This window comes from Myotis yumanensis, unplaced genomic scaffold (genome assembly GCF_028538775.1).
Source record: "Myotis yumanensis isolate MYYU_CA2020_CCGP unplaced genomic scaffold, mMyoYum1.0.hap1 SCAF_16, whole genome shotgun sequence".
Lineage (NCBI taxonomy): Eukaryota > Metazoa > Chordata > Mammalia > Chiroptera > Vespertilionidae > Myotis > Myotis yumanensis.
In genome coordinates, this window is record NW_027223767.1 from 48,929,146 (window position 1) to 48,955,056 (window position 25,911).

Below are 25,911 nucleotides of genomic sequence, written 5' to 3' on the forward strand. Positions count from 1 at the left end.
TCCAGCCCGGGACAGGCCGCGCCAGCGAGCAGCCTTTGAAGGAGGCAGGCGAGCTCAGGGGGCCCTTCCGGCCTCCGCTCGGCTGGAGGGACGTGGGACAGAACACGGTGTCCTGCTGTGTCCGTGACACAGGCTTCCAGGCTCCCGGGCTCACACCCGGCTGACGACACCGACAGAGAATGGTCAGGACAGGCGGGCGGACAGACACACAGATTCTCAGAGCGGAGGAGGGACAGGGTTTTCCTGGAGCCAGGCTCGTCCCCAAAGAAGAGAAAAGGCCACTTACAGAACGGGAGGCAGCAGGTCGGGAAAGACACTCAGGGAGGTCAGGACGAAAGGCGGGGGTGCAAACCCGCAAGGGCAGAACTCCGTGACAGGCCAAGGAGGGGGCCTGGCGACGGCTCGGGACCAGCTCAGATACCTCGTCTCCAGCCTCTAATGCCCCTCATCTGGCGGGGGGACACTGGGAGGCATCACGTCCAGGCCACCCTCGTTCACCACGGGTAGGGGCACCCCTGCCCTGCCCATCCCCAGGGCTTCCGAAGGCTCAGGTGCAATCCGCCTGAGAAGTGACTGTGGACAGTGTGCGCAGAGGGCTGGATCCGCCCCCGTGGCAGCAGGACGCCTACCTCGTCCTCCCCCCGGCCTCCCTGCCTCCATCCTCTCCCCACAGCAGTCTGTCTTTTGAACAGAGGTCAGAGCCATCTTTCAAAAACACTATCTATCCCGGCCTGCGTGGCTCAGTGGTTGAGCGTCAACCTATGAACCAGGAAGTCACGGTTCGATTCCCAGTCAGGGCACATGCCCAGGTTGCAACTCAATCACCAGTGTGGGGCATGCAGGAGGCAGCCAATCAATGATTCCCTCTCATCACTGATGTTTTTCTCTCTATCTCTCCCTTTCCCTTCCTCTCTGAAATCAATACAAATACACATACACAAAAAAATAAAAACACAAACCAGATCCTGTTGCCCAGCCGCTTAAACCTGCCAGCGGCTTTCGTCACACTCAGATCATCCCGACTTCCTCCCCCGGCCGCCGGACCCTCCAGGACAGAGCCCCGTGTTCTCGCCAGCCACCTGGCTTCCTCTCGGTCCCTCTGATCCCCTCCAGCCTCCAGACCTCAGCACCTGCTCTCCCCTCTGGCCGGAACCCTCCTCCTCCGGCACCTCCCACAGCCTCTTCTCCCTCCTGTCAGCTCAGATGTCACCCCTCAGGGACGCCTCTGCAGGCAAACCTGCCCACAGCCACCTGTCCGTCCCCCGCCTCTGTCCTCCGTCCCGGCACAGCCACCAGAGGTTAATGCACTTCTGTGCGGTGTGTGATCTGTCTCCGTCCGCGGGGTGGGGAGTGGGTGGTGCTGTGGTCCCAGCACCTGGCACGGGTAGGTGGGAACAGGCAGGTAGAAGTGGGCTGGCTGGGCCTGGATTGGGGTGGTCTGGGGGCTCTCCCCAAAGCTGTATGGAGAAAACTACTCTTCTGAGCATCCCATGTTGGCCTCTCTTTGGGGGCTGTGGAGGGCATCCCAGGGGCCTGGATACCCAGCCCAGATGTCTCGGGGGGTGGCATCAGGTGGCTGCCTCCACTCCTCATGAGCCCAGCGGCCAGGGCCAGAAGGTCCCTCCTCCACCCCCCAGGGCGACTCCTCCTCCCCCTTGGCGGTCTCCCCACCTGCTTGCTGGGTCTGGCCCCGGGTGGGGGTGCTCCGAGGCCCTTCCCCCGCGGCGTTGAAGGCCGCCACGCTGACCATGTAGGTGGTGTAGCCGGTCAGGTTCTTGAGCTTCACGCCGTTCTCAGCCAGGAAGAGCGTCTTCACCCGCTCGGTGAGGTTCTGCCGCTGGGCCTCCCAGAAATAAATCTGCGGACACAGACGATGGGGCGGGCGGGGGATGGACAACAGTGTCTCCGAGACACCCGGGTCTCAGGACACCTGCACTCGAGCCATCCACACACCTGGATGGGAGGTGTGAGTGACCCAGGAAATAGTGTGGAGGCATTTAAGAGCGTAGCAACCCTTCCAGAACCTTCCTTTTCTAACGCTACAGTTTCTGCTTGTCTGGGAACCCCACGAGGGCACAGGCCTGCTGTGTGTTTATGGTGGTGCTGGCAGGACCTGCAACGGAAGGTAAGCGCAGCGGAGGGTGCACCCCAACCAAGAATGGGGCGCAAGGACCAGGGGGTCGTATCACCTGGCTGCTGGGTAGGATGCAGGGTGTGTTGACAGGTCCCACGGGCACCCTGCAGTTTGCAACGCCAGGCCTGGAGCTGCATGACCCTCAGTGCACCATTTACTAAGGCTGTGACTGCTGGTGAGGCGTCCGAGAGCTCCCAACGCCGCTGAGTGGAGGATTAGTGGGCCTTTGTCGCCACCTGCTGGCAGAAGCGGTTTCGGAGGCTCCGGGCCTAATTTCTCTGCTTGCCTGGAGGAAGCTAATCGAAGTGGGCAAGAGCTCACAAAAGCATCCCGCCTGGCGTGTATGAATGCCTGCGCCGGAGTTGGAAGCTCCATCATCCAATTGCTTGCTAGCGCTTGTCGCTCCCCCTGACTTCACACCCCACATTCACTGCGTCAGCACGTTTTCCCGGCTCTACCCTTCACACCTGGAACCGGAGAGCAAACCTTGCCGCCACGCTACCGCCCCATCTTAGCTCAGCCGCCACGGGGTCTCACACGCCCCTCCTTTGGCCCCAAACCTTCCCTGCCTGTCACCTCATTCAGAGTGAGGGCTGTGCGGCTGTGGTCACTGCCCAGGCCCACGTCCCATCATGCCGCTCCCCACGCACTCTGAGACACACAGGACTGCTTGCTGGCCCACACGCCAAGCAGCCTCTGACCCCAGGACCCTTGCTCTTCTCTGTTCTCTTTCTGGAATGCTCCTCTTCCAGGTCCATGTGATTCATGCCCTGCTATCCTTCGTTTTTCCTCAAGTGTCAGCTTCCCGCTAAGTCCCTGCCTAACAAACCTCCTCACACTTTCACACCTCCCCTCGGCCTCTCTCCCCTTAACCTGCTTCACTGACCGCCACCTGGAGCTGCCACTTGTTTTGAACGTCGCCCGTCTCCTTCCCCTACGGTTTACCTTCACGTTGACCGAGAACACGGCTGGGCACAAAGGAACTGCTCAGTAAGCACGCGTCACTGAAGGACAGCAGCTGCAGGGACGGGCCTGCCTGTGCACACGGCACCGCTCGGCCCGACCCTGACGGAGTCTGTCTCAGCTGTGCTCACCAGCGTGTGACCCCGGCACACGGTTCAGGGCAATGGATGTGGCTGCTCATCCAGGTCTGGGAGGTGGAAATCCCATTTCCCCGGTTAACATCCGTGTCTACGAGGTTTCCCCGAGCGCGCAGATGTCTGCGGGGGGCGGGGAGGGGGGGCATACGGAGTCTGCGCACCCACACGCTTCCTGGGTGTGCACATTAACCGGAGACTTCCACACCTCGACCGCCTGGTGGCTGCCTCACTTCGCAGGCTCCGCCCGGCTCCTTCCTCCTCCCTGGGAGGCATATGCTCGGGACGCGATATTGAGTGTTCCCAGCTGGCACTCCCCGGCAAGGACTCCAGGGGTGTCATCCGTCCTTAGCACTTCCTTGGCAAGATGTCTTTCCTCCTCTCTCCCGCCTCCTTCGCCCCAGATGGAAAGAGACGCCTACTCCGGATTCTGTCTTAAACCAGGGCCTCCAGGCACTAACCAGCCCTGTGATGGGGTGAGCCCTGTGCCTTTTCGGAGACTCGGTTATCTGCCTGCGCAGTGATGGCTGAGCCAGGTGACCACGGGGCCCCTTGTGGCCCTCACACGCCACACCTGCCATTGCCTGGGCCATTCTCTGGACACGGGAACGGGAGGCAGGCTCCAGTCATGGCCCAGGGCTGTGTCCTAACGGCTCCAGCTCCTCTGGTGGCTGTGTGCTCAGCGCTTCCTCTCCGCCCCTGGTGGAGTGGCGGCCAGCACACCTGGGGTCTGATTCTCTGCCACCTGCTGTTTTTGTGACCTGGCCGGGTCCCCGGAACTGGGCCTCAGTTTCCCCATCTATACAATGGGCACACACATGGATCATCTACCAGCTTCCCAGGGCTTTCAAGAGGATGAAGGAGTCCTCAAGGGCTCCGAGGCTTGTGGGGACTCACGGACCCCTGCCCTAACGGGTGACATCAGTACACACTTAGAAATAGCTTTTAAATAGAGATTTAGACAGTGGCCAGCCAATCAAGCATCAATGCAATGAGGGTTGGCCAAATAGCCGCTTTGCATGGATCTGATGTTGGCGCTGGGGGGCTGGGAGGGCGAGGCCCGAGTTCCTGTGTCCCAGGACGTGGCACAGGTGGGGGTACTTTTGTCCCAGTTGCACCATAATCCTGTGGGCTGTGTACCAACAGCAGGTGTAGACCTGGGGGCCTCTTCCGCCACCGACTGTGGGTGACCCCCAACCCCCAGCCTGGCCTTTGGAGCGCCCGTACCTTGTAGCCCTGGATGTCTCCGTTCTGGCTCTCCAGCGGGGGAGGCTCCCACGTCACGTCCAGCTGTGTGGCCGTGGGGCCGTGGACGGCCACGTTGCGGGGCGCCATCGTGGGCACTGGAGGGCATGAGGGGAGGTGAGTGTGCGCAGCCGGTGCCTCCAGGGAGGAGAAGGAGGCGGGCTGGGCCTCGTGGGGGCGGGAAAGGCGGGCTGGGGCCCTGGGGCAGCGGCACTCACCTGCCTCCCCCACGAAGACCTCCTGCGGGGCACTCAGGGGCCCCTCGCCCACGGCGTTGTACACGGTCATGCGGATCTCGTAGCGCCGGTGCTTGTTCAGGTCTGTGGTGGGCGAGAGACACACAGAGGTCACGGTCCTGCAGGGGACAGAGCCATGGAGGGGGGGGCTGTGGGGGGAGGCTGGATGGTGCACCCGGTGATGCTAGTCCCTGAGTGGAGACTCAGGAAAGAGCAGGTAAGAGGAGGCCTGGGACCTGGACCCAGGGGATGCTGGCTGGCTTCCTGGCCCAGGGGGACCCTAGGGCACACGGTTGAGACTGAAAGGGGCACTGGTCATGGTTGTGTCGAGACACTGGTGAGAACCAAGGCTGCCCCGGGCACACCGGGTCACAGGTCACTCCCTGCCTGTCCTGGGTCACAGGTCACTCCCCTGCCTTCCTGGGTCACGGGTCACTCCCTGCCTGTCCTGGGTCACAGGTCACTCCCCTGCCTTCCTGGGTCACGGGTCACTCCCCTGCCTGTCCTGGGTCACGGGTCACTCCCCTGCCTGTCCAGGGTCACGGGTCACTCCCTGCCTGTCCTGGGTCACGGGTCACTCCCCTGCCTGTCCTGGGTCACAGGTCACTCCCCTGCCTGTCCTGGGTCACGGGTCACTCCCCTGCCTGTCCTGGGTCACAGGTCACTCCCTTGCCTGTCCTGGGTCACAGGTCACTCCCTTGCCTGTCCTGGGTCGTAGGTCACTCCCTGCCTGTCCTGGGTCACAGGTCACTCCCCTGCCTTCCTGGGTCACAGGTCACTCCCCTGCCTTCCTGGGTCACAGGTCACTCCCCTGCCTGTCCTGGGTCGTAGGTCACTCCCTGCCTGTCCTGGGTCACAGGTCACTCCCCTGCCTGCCCTGGGTCATGGGTCACTCCCTGCCTGTCCTGGGTCACGGGTCACTCCCCTGCCTGTCCTGGGTCACAGGTCACTCCCTTGCCTGTCCTGGGTCACAGGTCACTCCCTTGCCTGTCCTGGGTCGTAGGTCACTCCCTGCCTGTCCTGGGTCACAGGTCACTCCCCTGCCTTCCTGGGTCACAGGTCACTCCCCTGCCTTCCTGGGTCACAGGTCACTCCCTGCCTGTCCTGGGTCACAGGTCACTCCCCTGCCTGCCCTGGGTCATGGGTCACTCCCTGCCTGTCCTGGGTCACGGGTCACTCCCCTGCCTGTCCTGGGTCACGGGTCACTCCCCTGCCTGTCCTGGGTCACAGGTCACTCCCCTGCCTTCCTGGGTCATAGGTCATTCCCTGCCTGTCCTGGGTCACAGGTCACTCCCCTGCCTTCCTGGGTCATAGGTCATTCCCTGCCTGTCCTGGGTCACAGGTCACTCCCCTGCCTGTCCTGGGTCACGGGTCACTCCCCTGCCTTCCTGGGTCACGGGTCACTCCCCTGCCTGTCCTGGGTCATAGGTCACTCCCCTGCCTGTCCTGGGTCACAGGTCACTCCCTGCCTGTCCTGGGTCACGGGTCACTCCCTGCCTGTCCTGGGTCACGGGTCACTCCCTGCCTGTCCTAGGTCACGGGTCACTCCCTGCCTGTCCTGGGTCACGGGTCACTCCCTGCCTGTCCTGGGTCACGGGTCACTCCCCTGCCTGTCCTGGGTCACGGGTCACTCCCCTGCCTGCCCTGGACACACCGGGTCACGGGTCACTCCTGCTCCACATGGCAGATGCTAAAAGTTTCCAGCACCAGCTCCTGACAGGGGGCTCAGCCCTAAGGGAAGGGGCTTATTGGACGTGAACTCTGGGCTAAGAAACCCTGCGTTTTCCCTGGGTTTGGGGCAACTGGGTGAGATGCCTGGACAGTGGCTGGGAGAGAAGCAGGAAATGGGCTCTGACATCCTGGTTGGGGACACTGCCCCTGCCGGGGGTGCGGCTGACTCCCCATCTCCCTTTCTGGGTGCACATTATCCCTTCTGGAGTGAGAGTGGGGAGCAGGCCGTGCAGCCACCGGTTGAGGAAGGAAGGAGAGGGACAGTTCAGTCCTACAGAGTGGGGGTCCCTTGTCCAAGGCCCCAGGACTTCGGGGAACCACAGCTGGGACTTGAGAAACAAGACAAGGGCGGGCCATGCGCAGGCAGCAAGGTTTCCTGGTCCCTGGAGGGAAGGGGGGGCGGGCTGCTCCCTCCACGACTGGGTCCGGGCCGGAAGACAGAGCCCAGCTGCAGGTGCCTTTGCTGGGCCAGCTGGGGCGGCGGTGACATGGACACCCGTGTGGCCAACCAGCCGAGCCAACAGCTCCCATGATGGCCCCACCGTCCCCCAGCCCAGCACACAGACCAGAGCTGGCTGCTTTTCCGTGCCGCACCCCACGGACAGAGGCCTGGAGGACAGCTTCCCTGGGGACCCCGCGTCTCCGTGTGTTGTGGGAAACTCGCACGTGCGAAGGGTGGTCCCGTTCTCGCAGTAGCCCGAGGTGGGCGTGCCACTCGCCTGCGGCCAGGCGTCCTCAGAGGCCCCGCTCCCCATCCCTGCGGAGGGCGTGGGCCCCACACGGGAGCCGCCATGCAAGACTTACTGTCCAGCTCGTACTGCGTGAGGCTGGGCCGGCTCAGGTTCCGCATGGAGAACAAGGCTACCGGGTGGGGAGGCGGAGGGAGGGGCCGGAGGGAGACAGCAGACAGCGGAGGTTAGTACACACGCCCCTCCTCGAAGACCCCAATGCGGGGGGCAGGACGGAGAGAGGGGAGGGGTTCCTGGGGCTGAGCTAGGCACCAGTGCTGCCCTGCCCCGGTGTGCGCTGGTCTGAGGTCACGGGGTGCCCTGAGCCCCCTGGGGCCAGCACCCCTGGGGACATGCTGGGGGAACCCTCTCGCCCCGGCTCGTTCCCTGGCCTCCGCTCCTGCAAACCACCATCAAGCTGTGGTTGTTAATTTCCTCATAGGAACCAGGAACTACTTCCTACCAGGAAACATGACTATGAATCACGGGCAATAGGAAAACCACCAGCAAAATAAACAAACAACGCAGGCCCCGGATCTGCTACTTCCGAGGTTTCTATTAAGGCGCCTGAGCTGCGCGGTCCATCACTGCGTTGTCTGCGAATCCTCGCTCGGGGACAAGGCCGGAAAGGCTCAGGGGAATTACGGGAGGAAAATTCACAGCGGAGAGGATCTTAAACGGCTCTGCCCCTCCTGCTAGCCTCTGTTTTGGTGAATGGTCCCACCTCCCACCTGGGCACCCAAATCCTCTGGACTCCTCCCTCTCCCACCTGTCCCTGTCCCTGTCCCCGACCTGAGTCCGCCATGGAGCCCACGGCACGTCATCTCCGATACCGGCCCTCAGTCCCATCCTGAGCCGGCCACCCTGGCCCCAACCGCACGCTCCTGCCCACGCTCCTGCATTAGCCTCCTACTGGCAGCCCTGCCTCTGGACCCCATCGCCAGCCATCATGCCACCAACGCAACCCTCCTCGCCCCCAAATGCAACAGGTCATTCCCTAGTGGCTCTCCCTGGGAGTCCCCCTTCCCTAGAGGCAGGCTGGGTTCTGAGGAGCCCAGAGCAGAACAGTGACCTCCCTGGACCCGGAGGGGGCCGGGCTGCTACCCTTGGGCGGTGACCAGGCTTGGCTTTTGGTCCTCCCCACCTCAGGCCCTTTGCACATGCTGGGCTCTCCCTGTCCCGTTGGACTGGTTGCCATGGAATCCTCCATCAGTGTCCATCCCTCTGGGCAGCCTTTTCCCACAGTGGCCCCAGCCTTGGAGCTCTGAGAGGGCAGGGACCCTGTCTGTTTTGTCCACGGTGTCCAGGGCACAGAGAAGGTGCTCTATAAAGACTCGCTCAGTGACCGAAGGGGACAGGGGTGAGAGGCACACACGGGGGTGGATGGCAGGGTTTCGGGTTAGAGAGATTCCAGGAAGATGAGAGCTTTAGGCAGGTGAGCCTGCACCGCGCCCCCTGCCCCCCGCCCCCCAGTCCCGCAGTGTCACTCACAGGTCAGCTCTGTCCACCTGGCCCCCGGGTTGTTGATGCCACGAAGCGTGAAGCCCCTCAGACCCTCGTACAGCAGTTCTCGGTACCGGATCCGGAAGCCCAGGAGGATGCCATTGATCTTGTCCTCGGCTGGTGGCTGCAGGGAAGGGAGTGGGGAATGGAGAGGGGCCGGGACCATGCAGCTCACCCTCCTCCACTCTAATCCTCCCTCCCTGCCCCGCCCCTCAGAGCAGAGACTGGGTCTCAACCAGGAAAAGGAGTCAAAATGACACTGAGCCTTTTTAATTCACAAGGCATTTCCAACACGGCTATTTCATCCTCGCAGCAGGCCCTACAAGGCAAGGAAGGGCAGGAATCACCGTGCCAACCCACCTAACGGAGCAGAAAGGCAAGGCTCAGAGAGGTTAAGGAACTTGCCCACGGCCACACAGCATCACTGGGGCCCAGCCTGACCTGGATCTTCTCGTAGAGCTGGACCTCGCCTAGGAGCTGCCTGACATGGTCACTAGCCACCCTCAGCCTCTGGTCCCTCTGCCTGGAGTTTCCGGAGAGCCCAGTCCTCTCCAGCTCTGAGGCCAGAACAAGGGCAGATGTACCCCCACCCCCCCTTCTCCCCTCCCTCCCCGCACCTCGATCGTGTCTCCTTTGCTTTCTGCTCTTGTCCACAGCTGAGTAGAACAAGCTTCTGGAGACGGGGAAAGCTACTTTTTACGATACCTCTCTTAAAAATCCTGCTGAAACCACTCAGCCCTTTATTTGATCCTTAATTGCATCCCTAGCGGCTGCTGGCACCTCCCAGCCCCTTCACCACCATGGCCCCATCTGCTCGTCTCTCCGGGCTCCCAGCTGCTTAGGTCATGGTCATTTGAGGGATGTAGCCTTGGGCTGGGGGAGGGCTGGGGGTCCCGCCCTGTCTTCTCTTTAAGGACTTTCCCTTCAGGGGGGCTCCAGGTGGGCCGAGGTTGGTGCCCGGCCCCTCCCTGCTGCTGGGCCTCACCTGCCATCGGATCAGCACGGAGGTGGTGGTGTGGGGTGTCACCGAGACGATGGTGGGCGCTTCATCGGGGGCTGGGGAGAGAGGTAGACAGGTGAGCTTTGGGGGCTGGGATTGAGGCCCTCTGGGAGGACACTGAACTGTGGGCAGCTCCGCCTCAGGTCACCCACCACCCCAACTTCTGCAGAGCAGAGGGCCAGGGTGAAGGGAGAGAGGGGCGGGGACCTTGACCACAGCCCAAGAGCCCAGTGCCCCCTCCTCTCTGTTCAGAAAGCCACAGGCCTCTGCCCCTGCCCCTGAGGCCCCCCACTCCCATTCACTGGTTTTCTGGGGTTGGCCACCAGCTTGAGAGCTATCAGAGAAGAAAAGCACTAGGAGCCAGGCTGGCTGTGGGTGCTGAGCCCAAGGCCAAGACCCCTCTGGCCCAGCAGGCCCGCCCCCCCGCCCCAAAGAGGTCACCTAGTGCTCAGGAGGTACCCAGTGGACCAAGAGAAAGACACCCAAGGGTGGGGGCACTGACCGGCCTGCAGGGTGGTCAGCGGCTCCGACTCCTCGCTGAACTCACTGTCCCCGATGTCATTGGTCGCCTTCACTCGGAACTTGTAGGACGTGAAGGGCTTGAGCCTGTAGGGGAACCGGGCTCAGTGAACGGAGGTTCCCTAATTGCCTTGCCTCGTCATCTCTGCATGGGGCAAGGGGCAGGGTTGTGGATCCATTGCACAGATGGGAACACTGAGGCTCAGAAAGAAGGTCTGTTACATGGGACCAACAGGGGCCAGGCCCTGAGCTCCCAGGCTGGTCCCTAGACCATGCCAGCTTGGGGTGCGGCCACACCTTTAGCTCCATTATAAGCCATAGGTCCCCAGGGGGGATGGTCCCCGGGACCATCTGCATATTTCTTGCCTCGAAGGAAGAACACAGCATCTCCCCCTCTAGGAACTGCCATCCTTTTCCCGAATTCAGTAAATTTAGGAAGGGCCGCGGCTCTCAAGAGTTAACCACACTTCATCTCTATCAGCCTCACTTCCTCTCCAGGCAAACGGCTTCCTTTTTGATTTACTGGGAGGAAAGTATCGCTCAAAACTCCCGGTCACGACAACTGGAGCGTAAAAAATACGACCCACTAGGAATGCTATTGAAGCCAGTCGAGGAGTGGAGTGAAGCTCCCTATTAAAGATGAGGCTGGAGGAGCTGCCTGGCTGGGAGAAACCGCTAATGAAGGATGGAGCGCGCTTCGCTGCGGGGCTTCTAGGCTCCCGAAATGGATAATGAAGAGGCCGCTGTAACAGGCCCCAGAGAGAGGAGGGCGGTTAGGCCAGAGCTGCGGGGCTGAGCGCGCTGGAGAGAGGTCTGGGGGGCGGAGGGAGCCCCCTCGGGGCACTGCAGGCAGTCCAGGCCGGAGGCGCGGGGCGGAGATGGGGGAGACTCACCTGTCCACCACGCAGGCCGAGGCGTTGTGGCTCACGGAGGCCGAGTGCAGTGCCCACCTGCCGCTGGGCAGCTCGCGGGTCTGGACGGAGTAGTAGCGCACGGGGGACAGCCCGTCGCTGCCCGGCTCCCAGGACAGCAGCACGCTGCGCGCCTTCACGTCCTCCTGCCGCACCACGGGCTTGCTGGGGGGCTGCGGGCGGTCTGTGGGGCCGGAGGAGCAGGTGAGCCGGCGGCGGGGTGGGGGGGGGTGGGGGGGGGGGGGGAGGAGCAACTTCTCAAGTGGGGAAAGGAGGTGCTCTGGGCTCAGGCCTGCCCCCCTGCCCCACCCGACAGCCAGCACCTGTGCGGCTCCTGGCCGGTGGCAGCTGGGGCGGAGCAGGCCCCTTGCAGGGGAACTCCCAGCCCAGCCCTGGATTCTGAGAGAGCTATTCAGAGTCATCCCTGACAGCCTTGCCTCGCCATCTCTGCTCGGGGCAGGGGTGCTGATCCATTGCACAGATGGGAACATCAAGGCTCAGAAAGAAGGTCTGTTACATGGGACCAACAGGGGCCAGGCCTTGGGGGTCCTGAGCTCTCTTAGGCAGTCAGGCACGTGGGCCCACTTTCCATCCCAGGCCAGGGCAAGGTGACCCTGGCCAGCTGAGCCCAGCCGTCCATGGGGAGAGGGTCTGAACACCTGGGTGGGTGGGTGGGAGGGCTGTCAGCTGCCCTTCAGGCCTCCCCAGCCCCATGGGCAGTCACCTCTCTTCTCGGTGGTCACCACCAGGGCCTCGGCAGCCTCGCCCCAGCCCTTGCGGGTCTGGGCGGTGATGCGGAACAGGTAGACCGACTCGGGCTTGAGGCCGGTGGCCGTGTACTGGCGGGCGCTGGGTGCCAGCACTTCCACGGAGGCCGTGTTGGCGGTGGTGGCGTTGAGCCGGTGTGTGATCTGGTAAGCTGGGGGGTCGGGGGGAAGGACATGGGCTGAGCTAAGAAGCAGGACACGCGGCCCCCCAGATCCCCGAGAAAGGGACATTCCTTCCTTGGCCACCCCAACGTCTGCAGGGGAACCACCTTGGCAGTGGTCCGTCTGGGTGAAGCCCACTTGGTCACTCTTGTGTCCTCACTGCCTGTGGGGAGTGTGCCAGCAGGGGAGGGGCATGGACAGGGGCTCTATCCAGTGTCTGTGACCCACTTAACAGCCTCAGGTGAGGAAAGGGAGGCTCAGAGAGGCCAGGCTACCTGCTAGGAAGTGACTGAGCTGCAATTCCAACCCAGGTCACTCCAAGTCCAGTGCACCTGCCTTTCCCCTTCTCCAGTCTGCCTTCTGAGGCACTGATATATCAAATCTGCACGCCCCCCACCCCGCTGGGGGCGGGGGTTAGCTCCTGTGAGCATGGCTTTCCTGAGCCAGCCAGGGTGTCCCCACCTGGTCATACATGGGAACAGTGGCTGAGGTTTTCCAAATGGCCCCTACACTGGGGACCTGGGACTCTTGGGGGAACAAAGTTAACCGATGAGCCCCGACCTTGACCTTGCCTCCAGCTGCTAATCTTTTTTTAAAAAAAATTTATTTTATTGATTTTTTTACAGAGAGGAAGGGAGAGGGATAGAGAGTTAGAAACATCGATCAGCTGCCTCCTGCACGCCCCCTATTGGGGATGTGCCCACAACCCAGGTACATGCCCTTGACCGGAATTGAACCCAGGACTCTTCAGTCCGCAGGCTGACGCTCTATCCACTGAGCCAAACCGGTCAGGGCTCCAGCTGCTAATCTTACAGACTGAGCTTTCTGGTGGGAGAAACGTGATCCAGACCTGTTCTTGAGGGGATGAGATGGGGGCACCTCCTGGCTGGTTTTCCTCCCGCCAACACCAGATGTGCCTCCTTTACGCCTTATGCCTCCTCCTTCCTGTGTCCGGGGCACAGGAAGGGGAAAGGCTTACCGAGAATGATGCCGTTGGGGGCAGCGGGGGGCTGCCAGATCAGCCGCACCGACGTGGTCCTCACCTCTGGGAAGAGGATGCCCATGGGTGGTCCTGGGACTGGGGGGGACAGAGAAGAAGTGGGTGACAGTGAGCGAAGCTGCTCCCCAGCCCTGAGCCAGGTCAGCTCTGGCAGAGCAGCGTGGTGGGGGGCACCCAGTGAACTAAATCCATGGGGCGCTTCTCTGTGCCAGCACCGTGTCCTAACACAGTGTCCGCACACGAAGATGCTATCGGAGGTCTCTGCCCTCAACATGGGCATGATTGGCAGGAACGAGGAGGGACCTTTAGCTTGGTCTGTGCACATGTGCACACATTAGGTCCATGCCCTCAGTGCTGGGCAAGGAGGTCTGTGCTTTATTATTATTATTTTAAATATATATTTTTATTGATTTCAGAGAGGAAGGGAGAGGGAGAGAGAGAGAAACATCAATTATGAGAATCATCCATCGGCTGCCTCCTGCACGCCCCCTACTAGGGATCAAGCCCGCCATCCGGGCATGAGCCTCGATCGGGAATCGAACTGTGGCCTCCTGGTTCATAGGTCAATGCTGAGCCACGCTGGTCAGGCAGGTCTGTGCTTTAGAAGGTACCACTCTGACGTCCTGCCCCCATGGGGTGAAGCGGCTGGGGGGAGGCGGAAGGGGACATGGCCACCCTGAGCCCACACCACTCCTCTTTCTAGACCTGGAATCCTCTGCCCAGACAGGCCCAAGCCTGCTCCCAGGGTCTGCACAGGCCTGTCTCCCAGGCCCACCCCTGCAGACGTGCACCTCTGGACGGAGGGGTGGCTCTTTGGTGCGTGCGGATGGGGGACTGAGTGGCATGGACTGGAGGAGAGGAAGGGAGAAGCCCTGGGGGAGGGGAGGGGGTGTGGCACTCATGTGATGCCTCAGTATGCCCAGAAGTCTGAGATTTCTAAACTTGAACTTGGCCTTCCAGGTCATATGAGGATATATTTGTCAAGGTAGGAGGACAGGACGTATTCAATTTAACAGCTCATTAGCTTGATTTATAACTCAGACTCTATGGACATAGGGTGTTTGGGTTTCTTCTTGCATTGCTGTCTGGACCCCACAGATGTCTGTGGGGGGTGGTCTGTGAGTGTGTGTGTGGGGAAAGGGAGGGGGTTAGAGAACCTGGCCGTCTGCCTTTGCCGCAGGGATGAATGCCCGGAGCCCCGCTGGCATCTCTCTTGTGTAAACAGGACCAGGGGGCTTGTGCCCAGGGAAAATCAAGCCCTTCCCTCCCACAGACCTCAACTCAAAGGCGAACCTGCCCCAGGTGAACAGGACATCAAAACAGGTGCAAAGTGTCTATTCTGGACATTTGTCCGAGAGAGAGAGAGAGAGAGAGAGAGAGAGAGAGAGAGAGAGATATCAGATGTCAAACTGCCCCTGTGTGGTCCTTCTGTCCTTACAGAGGTGCAGCCTGTAATCAGCGTCCCCCCACCACGGGGGTGGTGACCCCCAGCGACCGGCTTCTCCCAGGAACAGAGGGTGACCCCAGAGGGGCGGGGGCAGGGACGGCACTCACCGTCATCCAGCGTCCGCTCCAGGACCGGGGGGCGGCTGGGGCTGCCGTCCCCGATGCGCGTGAAGGCTAGCACCTGGACCTCGTAGAGCACGTACTTGCCCAGGCCGGTGAGCTGGACGCTGAGGGACGCGTTCCCTTCCACCAGCCAGACGCGGGGCTGGGGGTCCGAGTCCTTCTCCCTGTACAGCACCTGCCGGAGCCCAGCGCCGGGTGACGACCTCGCCTCGGCCTGGCTCTGCCCTGCCAGCCCGTCTCCTAAGTCCCCTGCCCAGGGGCCGAGGGGCGGATGGAGCAGGTAGACGTGGGCTCCTTGCGGTGGCTTGGCCCAGGGAGGCGTGGGGAACAGGGCGGGGACCCAAAGACGCACTCAGCCAGGGAGCTGGGAATTTCCTTAGAGAGCACCCAGGTAGGAAAACAGGCCCAGAGGGGGCGTGTGACTTGCTCAAGGTCACACAGCCAGTAGTGGCAGAGCCGGGACCTGAAGGCACATCTCCCGGCTTCCAGGCCAGGGCTGGACTAGGCAGGTAGGTTTGGCTTTGGGGAGGGATTCTAGAAGGTGATAGAAACTGACGCTGCGCCCATCGGAGCTGAGAGTGAGGCTTGGGGCTCCCAGCGTGGCCTCCTGGGGGAGGCAGAGCAGCCCCAAGGACCCCATGCCTTCCCTGGAAACCGCCCCCCACCCAACCCCTAAGGGAGGACTCTGGTTGCCATGGCGACCGGTGGATGAGAAGCCAGACAGATCCCTTGTGCCCACTCTGGAGGCAGAGACTGAGCCCCAGGGGGCAGGGCACCCTGGATGGGGAAGCCGGGTGAGAGCCTCGGCCTCCTCCCGACCCCGGAGCGGGACTCACCTTGTAGCCCAGCAGGAGCCCGTTGCGCTCGGCCTCGGGGACCGGGCTCCAGCGCACCAGCATGCTGCTGGAGGTGGTGGCCAGCGCAGACACGTTGGTGGGGCCCGAGGACGGGACTGAGGGAGAAAGGGGGCGAGGAGGATGGCGTCAGGACCTAAACAGGACCCTACGGTGGACAGGAGGGGAGTGGGGCCCGGGGAGAAAACGGGGCTCAGTCCCCAAGGAGAGAATTTCCCTCCATGATTCCTTCTGGCTGTGGCCCGTCACAGATGCTGTTTCTTCAGGTCAGCTGCCCCTCCTCTGCTCAGGCTAACGGTGGGACGAGCCTGCATTTCCTTCCAGCACAGCAGGGAGGGCGGGCAGGGGCCGGGGTGGGAGGGACCTGTCATTTCCAAGGTGCCAGGACAAAGCCACAGGGAGGAAACCACACGTGGACAAACGAGGCGGCCTGCAGGCTGGGGGCTCAGATTCTCTGGGTGACCCCCTGCCAGGCCCCTGTGAGCTGCTGGTTGTGTTTCTGGAATGTTCTGGGATATAAGCCAACCCCTATTCTATTTGGGGTCTGTGCCCCATTTTTTTCCCCAGACCCCACTCCACCCCCTAAGGCTCTTTCAGGCACCCTGGTGCCAGAGTTCAAGGTGAGGGCGTAGAGGGGGGGACAGTGGGCACAGCGTGAGCAGCGGGAATAGCTAAGAGACAGGAGATATGCAGGGCTCTGCTGGGACGTGAGCACAAATAGAACCACTGCTCCAGGTTTGTGCCCTTGGGCAGACCTGAGGGCAGAGAGACAAAGGTGGGGGTGTCCCGGCCACAGACCCTGGGAAGCCACGGGGTGGCTGGCTCAGGGGGGGCGGTACCTGACTCCCTCGTCCTGCCCATCACCATCGGGCTCCAGGGCCCGTTCCCGATGGCGTTGAAGGCCTGGACCTGGACGCGGTACTCCGTCCACTCCTCCAGGTCCTCGATGGTGTACTCCCGCTCCACACGGTCCAGGACCACGTGGCTCAGCACCCTGCCGTGGCCGTCTGCCCGGCTGTATTTAATCTTGTAGCCCACCGACTCGGGGTTCCCGTTGTATTCCATCTCCGGGAGAGGCTGCAGGAGAGCAGGGGTGGGGCAGGACAGCTGTGAGGCCAGGCCCACCCTGGGTACAAAGAACTGCCTGTGCCTCCTCTTCCAGGGAGCTCCAGGATTACTCCACCCACCATCCTGAGATGGTGAAACTGTGCTTCTGATGGCCCCGTCTCCCTATCTCTCCGCGCCAGGCTCCAAGGAGAGGCAGCACCCATTCTTCATTGTGCTAAGGGAGGCAGACCCGGGAGGCAGACCCACCAAGGCTGTCTGCCCCACACACAGATGAGCAAGGCCCCATTGGCCCTGGCTGTCTCTACCACTTGGCTCCCTCACCCAGGCTGCCCACGTGCACTTACTTATTGCCTACAACAGGCCTGGCCTAGCTCATGCCTGCCCTGGAGACCGCATCCGCGTGTGGATGGGCACCAGTCACTGTTAGGAAGTCCTTCTGCCCAGCAACCCTCAGTCTCTCCTGCTGTATTTCAGTCCTTTCTCGTTTGCGTCTCAGTGAAGGGGAGAGATGTATTCCTTTCCTCGGCCTACGCCCTGGCTGGTGGGACTGTGGTCTCCGGCTCCAGGTCGTTTGGACAAACTCGGGCAATGCTGACACGCAGTAGAGGTGTATGCACGTTGGGGTAGCCGGGGATCAGAAGCAGGTGTCCGCCCGGGGCCACCCTTCAGATTCTCCTCGGAGGCTGGCAGAGATGAGCTGGGGAACCCTCAGCCCTCACCCCACTTCTGCATTCCCACGGGCTCCCCACAACCTAACCCACCTTCTCCCATTCCCCGGCCTCACTCCCCACATCTTCCCTCCTGCCAGGCCGGCTCCTGGGCACCCAGTGAACAGACCAGAGACCACTGTACAGCCACTGGGGACGGCCGTGTGCGCATGTACCTTCCCTGCTGGGACATGAGCTCAAACAGAACCACAGCTCCAGCTTTTGTGCCCTTGGAAGGTCCCGAGGGCTCTGAGTTTTGGGGCCCAGACTCCCCTACCAGGCTGTGGACAGGGCTCAAAGCCTGACTTTGAATAAAGCATCCAGAACAGTTCCTGGCAGGAGGGAATGCCCTCAGCAAGTTAGCATGGTTTCCTCCTGCAGGGTCACCTGGGGTAGGGGTAACCCTGATCTGTGGGGACAGCCTGAGAGCCGAACCCGCCCCCTCAAACTCAGAAGCAGCCCTTACCTGACATCTGAACCCCAGACCCACCCCTGGGAGCTGTGAGGCTGTGGGTGAACTCCTAACCTCTCTGAGCCTCTGTTTTTTTTTAACTGCAAATCGGACTGATAATGTGTCCTTTGCGGGATTTCTGGGAGGATTAAATGGAATTAAAAATGCAAAAATGCTTGGCACAGGGCAATGCTCAATACACTTGCTACGATGGCTGATCAGGCACCCTTCCAGGCTGGAGGTGGGAGAGAGAAAAGGGAGGTGTAGGTGCTTTGGGGGACACCCCCTTTGCTGTGGCCCCTTGGAGGCAATGGCACCTCTGCAGGTGATAAGGATGGAGGAGTCGTCCCGCCCGCTGCCCTCGGGGAGCCTCACCGTCCAGCGGAGCCACAGGCTGGTCTCACTGGCCGTGCGCAGGGTCACGTTGGCCGGGGCCATGTCGGGGGGCGCCTGGAGGGTCTGGATCTTTCTAGAAGGCTGGCTGGGAGGGCTGGTGCCCACGATGTTCACCTGGCGCATGCGGAAGCTGGGGTGGGGGCGGGGATGAGCAGGATGGTGAGGGCAGGCCCCCAGGCCGAAGCCCGTCCCCCTCTGGGCAGCCCTCCCCCTGCCGGCCCCATTACCTGTAGTGGGTGAAGGGGTTGAGGTCGGGCACCTCCATGGAGCGGGCGGCGGGCTCGTTGGCGAGCTGGTGAACCAGCAGCCACTCCTCTCCCTCCCCGACCACGCCCACCTGGCGAGGGAGACACCCTTAGACCTTCCCATCTGTGGGCCCAGGGCAGGCGCTCTGAGCCCCGGCTTCTAAAAGGTACTAGCCCTGCCCAGGGAAGGTCCTGATTCACACCCCAGGGCTCACCTGGAGGGCACCAGATGGGGCCACCATCTGTCCAGGCTCTTAAACGTGACTTCATGTGTGACCCCCGCCTGCCTGCATCTGAGTCTCATGTTATAAACCCACTCCTGGGCCCCGCCCTCGACAGAGCCGATCCTTGAGGCTGCTACCCAGGAAGCTGCACTCAACAAGCCCCCTAGGTCCGTGGTCGGCAAACTGCGGCTCTCGAGCCACATGCGGCTCTTTGGACCCTTGAGTGTGGCTCTTCCTAAGCCTTAGGCGTACCCTAATTAAGTTAATAACAATGTACCTACCTATATAGTTTAGGTTTAAAAAATTTGGCTCTCAAAAGAAATTTCAATTGTTATACTGTTGATATTTGGCTCTGTTGACTAATGAGTTTGCCGACCACTGCCCTAGGTGATTCCCAGAACACCCTCCAAGCTTCTAAAACCCCAGCTAGTCTGACTGGGTGTGGCTCAGTGGTTGAGCATTGACCTATGAACCAGGAGATCATGGTTCAATTCCTGGTCAGGGCACATGCCCGGGTTGTGGGCTCAATTCCGAGTGTGAGGCGTGCAGGAGGCTGCTGATCAATGATTCTCATCCTTGATGTTTCTCTCTCCCTTCCTCTCTGAAATCAATAAAAATATGTATATTAAAAATGAAAAAATCCCATGTAATAAAAGCATAGTATGCAAATCATCCCCTCGACCGGGAATTCATCCAGGAGTTCAACCAGGGGGCAGGGCCAGCCGAGGGAAGGGAGGGAGTACCCAGCTGGCAGCCAGCAGCTGCTAGGGACCCTCCCAGTGCATTAATTTCATGCACCGGGCCTCTGGTAATAAACTAAAACCCCAGCTAAATCAGAACTGGAATTCCTGGGGGTATGACTGGGTGCTGGGACTCCTGCGCGCTCCCCTGCAGGTTTCAAGGGCTGCAGGCCGCCCATCAATAAGTCAGCCAACAACAGATGCTGGCGAGAATGTGGGGAAAGGGACCCTGGTGCACTGGTGGTGGGGATGCAGACTGGTGCCGCCATCATGGAAATCAGTATGGCAATTCCTCAAAAAATTACACCTGGAACTACCACACGACCCAGCCATCCCACTTCTGGGCTTTCATCTGGAGAAATCCAAAACAAGAATTCAAAGAGAAAGGTGCACCCCTATGCCATTGCAGCGTTATTAGCAACAGCCAAGACATGAAAGCCCCCCCGGGTGTCCACCCACAGATGAATGGATACAGATGTGGGGCATGTATTTAATGGAATGTTACTCAGCCAAAAAAAATGAAATCTTGCCACTTGCGAGAACATGGATGGACCTAGATCAGTGATGGCGAACCTTTTGAGCTCGGCGTGTCAGCATTTTGAAAAACCCTAACTTAACTCTGGTGCCGTGCCACGTATAGAAATCTTTTGATATTTGCAGCCATAGTAAAACAAAGACTTATATTTTTGATATTTATTTTATATATTTAAATGCCATTTAACAAAGAAAAATCAACAACAAAAAAAATGAGTTCGCGTGTCACCTCTGACACGCGTGTCATGGGTTCGCCATCACTGACCTAGAGGGTGTTATGCTAAATGAAATACATCAGACAGAGAGAGACAAATACCACATGATCTCACTTACATGTGGAATCTAAGAAACAATAAAACAAACAAAACAAAACAGAAAGGGGCCCACAGAGAGACAGAGAACAAGCTGATGGTTGCCAAAGGGGAGGGGCTGGGGGCTGGGGATTTACTACTAATAATAGTAGTAATCATAATAATAAAATTTAAGAAAATAAAGAGCTGCAGGTGACAGCTGGTTACTTTTCTAGGCCAGCCAGTCACTGCCCAGGCCTGAGGGGTCTGGTGTGCATTTGTGTGCCCCGGTGGACAGGTGGAGGTGAGACAGAGTTGGGACCATTTTTGGCGTGTTTGCCCATCTGATGGCTGCAGGTGAAAGCTCACACAGACGTGAGGACATAGGATTTTGCGCCCAGGAGCATGGGCACGCCCGAGGCTGGGAGCAGGCTTCCCAGGCGCCGGGGCTCCCCTGCACAGGCCTTACCTGGGCCTCCACCAGCCAGCGGGAGATGGAGGTTTTCCCGTCATAGCCAGGCTTGAACTGCAAGGTCACGGAGCGGGGGCCGATGTTGGAAATGCCCAGGTTGGTGGGGGCGCCTGGGAGTTCTGAAAAAGGAAGACAGGACTGAAGCGATTTGGGGGATTTGGGGCGAGAGGGATGTCACTCCACGCGGGACAGGACTCTCTGGGCACAGAGGGCACCGTGTTGCCCTTTTCCTAGGACCCTCTGAGCAGGAAGGAGCATGGTGTGGCCTCATCCTGACAACACAGTCTTGTCCCGCGTCCGTGGCTCAGCACACCGGGTCCTGAGACAGGCGTAGGGGCTGACGGGTCCCCCCAGGGAGGCCCCCGGGCCAGGGAACGAGCTAGGCCCCCAAGGGCTTCCTCTCCTGGGGTCTGCATGTGAGCAAGACGCTCACGGGGGAGCTGGGAGCCGCTTTTCTGAGAGCCACGGGAGGAGGCCTGGACGCATGAGGGGTCCTGCTCTGGGAAGACGGGGGACAGGGACCCAGGGAGGGGAGCTCTGTGGGGAGACAGACCACATTCCTGAAGGACGAGGGACCTCCTGAGTGGGTGCCGATCAGGAGCAAGAGGCAGGGAACCCCCCCCCCCCGCCCCCGGGCACCTACCTGGAGGCACCCCAGAGGAGATGGTGGAGGCAGACACCTGGCCCTGGCCCTTGGCGGTCATGGCGGCCACCTCGATGGTGTAGGTGGTGAGCGCGGTGAGGCCCGTCACGCGGTATTCCAGGGTCACGTTGGGCAGGTAGTGTGTCACGCGTGTGTTGGTGCGGTTGTACTCCTCCCAGGAGATCCGGTACCCTGGGGACCCCGGGCCGCGTGAGCTTGGCCGTGGCCGTGAGCCGGCCTGGACCTGCTGCTCTGCCCCTCGTGCCTTCACTTATCCACAGAGAGCTCCGCACAGGAAGCCCTGGGACCGAGGCAGGCGGAGGCACCTGGCCCAGGGCCCCACGTGCTGCTTGTGGGGGTGGGGGGCACCCCCATGGGGAGGGACGGGGATGAGCAAGTCCTCATGGTGGCCATGTGAGGGCTGGGGCTGGACATCGGGATGCATCACAGAGTGGAGGGGCCGTGAGCATTTTTTAAAAAAAAATCTGAGAGGCCCTTTATGAAGCTGGGGACACTGGAACAAGGAAGGGCTGGGGAAATGAGCCTAGGCTGGTGGGCTTTGCTCACTAAGAAGTCAGACTAGGGGGCCTCAGGGACAGTTTCAGGGGGTTTGCCCGGGACGAACTGCCACTGCTCTTTGCTCCCCTGGTTGCAAGCCTCATGGGGTCCCTTAGAATCTAGGAGATGCATGCCCATGGGTGAGCGTGGGTGTGCTCCTGGGAGGGAGGGCCAGCTCCTCCTCGGAGGGTGTTCTAAGCAGGAGTGGCTGCTGGGAGCTGGGGATGGGCACCAGGTCGGAGGCAGAGGGATGGGCGAGGGGACCTTCTCCTCCCCCAGGCCCGTGACAGCGTGGTGCCCACCTGTGAGGATGCCGTTCTTCTCCCCCGGCTCTTGCCAGCTGACCTTCAGCGAGGTGTCCAGGATGTCACTGAAGCTCAGGTGCCCCACAGGCCCAGGCACTGTACCCCAAGAGGACCCCCACCCCACCCAAGGCCAGTTAGAGCCAGAGAGAGACCACCGTCTGCAAGACAGCCCGGGGGGTCCCGGGGCGCCCAGGATGGGAGAGGAGACCAGGCCGCCCTGTGCCTGGCCCCTGGGTGGGCGGGCGGGGCGGAGGCTGCAGGGGCAGGGGGTGCCTACCATCCTCCAGGGTGCGCACCAGCTGCGGGCTGCTGCGGGGCCCGTCCCCGGGGGTGGTGAAGCACAGCACGGACGTGAAGTACTCCGTGAACTTCTTCAGGCCCGACACGAAGCCCACGTGGATGCTGTCTTGAAAGTTGGGTCGGGCAGTCACCATGGTAACCTCCTCTTCCTGCTCCGGCTCCCAGGCGATCAGCTGGAGAGAGGCCGGCAAGGAAGGCAGGGGAGTCAGAAGGTTCCAGAAGAGGCTGGGCGTTCTCCCGCAGGCTGGGCTGATGGACAGAGAGTGTCCAGGAGCCCAGATCCCTGCGGTCGCTCCTCCCAGGGGCGGGGTGGCCGTGCCAATACCCACAGGCCACCGGAGCCCGTGTCCCGGGAGCGCGCTTTGGCGGGCCGTTCCACTCCGCTCACCGGGTGATGGCGCAGCACCGGGAGTCACGATGGCTTTGCAGATCCCACAGCGACCCCACCAGAGAGAGGGCTGATATTTTACCAAGATGAGCTACATGGTCTGTAGGTCTGGTGCACAATGAAGACGGAGGGCCCCCTCGTGCAAAAATCATTAAGAATTTCAAGATGACGGCAGCGGAGCACTGAACCGGGCCTGGGGTCCTTCTGAGCGTGGAGCCCTGAGCCACCCAGGAAGCCGGCCTTGCTTTTTACAGACGAGGAAACTGAGGCTCAGAGAGGCTCAGTGACTGACTGTGTCACACAGCAAAGTAGGGAGATGAGGTCTCTAATTCCAACACCTGGCCTCCTACACTTTCTCCCTCTGGGCTGGGCGGCTGCTCCCTTGGGGTTTTCCTGAATTTGGAGCCAGAACGTTGGTTCGAGGTTAACTCTTATTCTTTAAACTTGTTCCAAGTTGGGATTTCAGTCTTAACCATTCCCCAGAGATGGGCACCAGCCAGGAAATCCCATGGAAATTCAACATCTCTTTTTGTCTCATCTCCCCTCTGAAAGCATCACCCATGGCTGCGTAAGCTTCCTGCCTGCCCTTCCTCCTCTTCTTGCCTCTTTCTAAAAAGATTAAAAAAAAATCCTCATCTGAGGATATGTTTACTGGTGAGAGAGAGAGAGAGAGAGAGAGAGAGAGAGAGAGAGAGAGAAACATCAATGTGAGAGAAACATGGATTGGTTGCCCCCTGTATATGCCCTGACCGGGGATTGAACCGTAACCTTTTAGTGAGCGGGATGATGCTCCAAGCAACTGAGCCACCCAGTCTGGACTCTTCCTGCTTCTCTCTCTCTCTCTCTCTTTTTTTATTTTAATTTTTTATTGATTTCAGAGAAAAAGGGAGAGAGAAGCATCAATGATGAGAGAGAATCATCGATAGGCTGTCTCCTGCACACCCCCTACTGGGGATCGAGCCTGCAACCTGGGCGTGTGCCTTGACAGGAATCGAACTGTGACCTCCTGGTTCACAGGACCTCCTGGCTCCTAGGTCGACACTCAACCTCTGAGCCACACCACCCGGGCTCTTCCTGTCTCTCGATCCCTCACCTCACACTCCCGTTTTCTGGGTCCTTCATCTGTCTCCAGCCTGACAGCTGGTCTCAGAGATTCCCTCATTTATTTGAAGTTGATTAAACAGCAATTAATGGTGAAAAGCAACACTCGATGGGTTTTAATAAGTGCGGGTATTTATAGATCTAAAACAATACCCTGCCGACGCCTCCTGATTAACGCCGCCATCGCATGCTTCATCTTCTCCTTTCACGGACACGTGTTTATTCAGGACGTTTGGAAATCTAATCGCTATTGTGAAAAGATAGCCGATGGCAAGCTAATTAGACACTAATTAGACCCTAAAAATACTAATCAGAAACCCTAAGTGGCATTTAATAAGTATGTTAAATATCCTCTTTATTTCAGTTATCTTGTTTCATAGCAATTAAATCGCCGAACTTCTGCGGAGTAGATTAAGAAACAAGTTTAATGTTTTAATTCAATTAATGTAAATTTGAATTAATTACGCCATCGGAATGAATTGTGTGGCGTGTTCCCCAGCGGGTGCAGAATCTGGGTAAATATCATTGTATTGGGTTTAGGCCAGTTACACTTACTACCATTAAAAAAACTAAGGTCAGTCCTGGCCGGTTTGGCTCAGCAGAAAGAGCATCGGCCTGGGGATTGAAGGGTCCCGGGTTCGACTCAGGCCAAGGGCACGTACCTTGGTTGCAGGCACGATTCCAGGCCCTGGGCAGGGCGTGTACGAAGGCAACCAATCAATGTGTCTCTCTCACATCAATATTTCTGTCTCTCTATCTCCCTTCCACTCTCTCTAAACATCAATGGGAAAATACCCTCAGGTGAGGATTAACAAAATAATAAAAAATGAAGACTGACAACAACAAAGACACAAAGGACAAAGGGTGTCTTCACAGGCACCTTGAAACAGTACCCCGAGGGACTGCCTCAGAAGGAGCCCAGAAGGAGGGCGGAGGGTCCCGGCAGCGTGGTTTGAGGTCACGGCAATGACCCCAGGCCCGAAGCTCACGATGGTGGCAAGACCGCGGTTGTGTCAAACTGCTTACGCTGGGACTCGAGCCACCTGTCCTTCTCCAGCTGCATCTGAAGACCAGGAGGGTCAGGGGGAGAGGCCTCAAGGTCCTTTAGGGCCGGAAAACACTGCCACTGCCCCGTGCACCTTCTCTTGGGCTCTGGGCAGCGGTGGATGGGACCTCGGGCCCAGCACACACAACAGGCTACAGCCTGCTGGGCAGTCAGCCTCTCTGGGCCTGGCCCTGGGCCAAGGCCATCACTGACCAGCCCCATTTCATCCGCACAGTGAGGCCCCGATGGGAACCACTGTTTCGTGCTGTGACCCAAAGGGAAACGGAGGCTCAGGTGGTTGGGGAACCTGCATGGGAACCCACCGGGGTCTGGCTTCAGATCTGTGGACCCGAGACCGTGGGTGAAGACCACTGAGGGGCACACAGCGGCTGGCTGAGTGTTAGGGGCCCCTTGCCGCCTCTGTGCTGCTCCCGCTAGCTCGGGCTCACAGCTGATTCACTCCAGTAGGCCTTGGTCTTGGACTCTAAGCAGACCTGGCTGCCCTGAGCGTGGCTGGGGCGAGTGTGTGCTGGGGGAGGAACATCACACCTAGATTCTGGGACAGGCAAGTCCCCCTTAGGGAGTAGGGGTCCGAGGAGGTCACCCTCTAACCAAAGGGTGGTGCTGCCGGTGTGTGTGTGTGTGTGTGTGTGTGTGTGTGTGTAGGGAGGGTAGCATGTGCAGCCAAAGCAGAGAGAAAGCCAGAGAGAGCCCAGCTTACTGTGTGACCCTGGGAGAGTCACTCAACCTCTCTGGGGCTCAGGCTCCTATTGGGGACAGTAATCGCTAGCTGGTGGAAGCAGTGCATGATGGGGTTGAGAGTTAGGATAGTAAGGGTGGCCCGACGGCTTCTGGGGTTAAAAAAAGAGAGCAAGTCAGGGACATTCTCTCTTCCCCTTCCTTTGCCTTTCCCTCTCTCCGTCTGACTCGGCACTTGATGAATTCCCATGAAACATTCTGGGACGAAGAAATGAACAACAGTTCTCTG

At 60.0% G+C, this 25,911-nt stretch overlaps 1 protein-coding gene across 1 annotated transcript in view; it reads right to left on the minus strand.

The window, feature by feature from the left end:
* The window catches only part of SDK2 (sidekick cell adhesion molecule 2), a 207,668-nt gene that overhangs the window by 26,627 nt on the left and 155,130 nt on the right, over window positions 1-25,911 (minus strand). Inside the window, exons 19-37 of the mRNA XM_070393644.1 lie at window positions 22,367-22,562; window positions 22,087-22,185; window positions 21,227-21,418; window positions 20,581-20,702; window positions 18,306-18,415; window positions 18,058-18,208; window positions 16,296-16,533; window positions 15,439-15,554; window positions 14,588-14,777; window positions 13,013-13,111; window positions 11,829-12,023; window positions 11,087-11,288; window positions 10,177-10,280; window positions 9,660-9,730; window positions 8,663-8,798; window positions 7,248-7,304; window positions 4,695-4,796; window positions 4,459-4,574; window positions 1,672-1,858 (exon numbers count right to left, since the gene is read on the minus strand). Coding sequence (XP_070249745.1) covers window positions 1,672-1,858; window positions 4,459-4,574; window positions 4,695-4,796; window positions 7,248-7,304; window positions 8,663-8,798; window positions 9,660-9,730; window positions 10,177-10,280; window positions 11,087-11,288; window positions 11,829-12,023; window positions 13,013-13,111; window positions 14,588-14,777; window positions 15,439-15,554; window positions 16,296-16,533; window positions 18,058-18,208; window positions 18,306-18,415; window positions 20,581-20,702; window positions 21,227-21,418; window positions 22,087-22,185; window positions 22,367-22,562 — 2,683 coding nt within the window. The remainder of the gene's footprint in view (window positions 1-1,671; window positions 1,859-4,458; window positions 4,575-4,694; window positions 4,797-7,247; window positions 7,305-8,662; window positions 8,799-9,659; window positions 9,731-10,176; window positions 10,281-11,086; window positions 11,289-11,828; window positions 12,024-13,012; window positions 13,112-14,587; window positions 14,778-15,438; window positions 15,555-16,295; window positions 16,534-18,057; window positions 18,209-18,305; window positions 18,416-20,580; window positions 20,703-21,226; window positions 21,419-22,086; window positions 22,186-22,366; window positions 22,563-25,911) is intronic.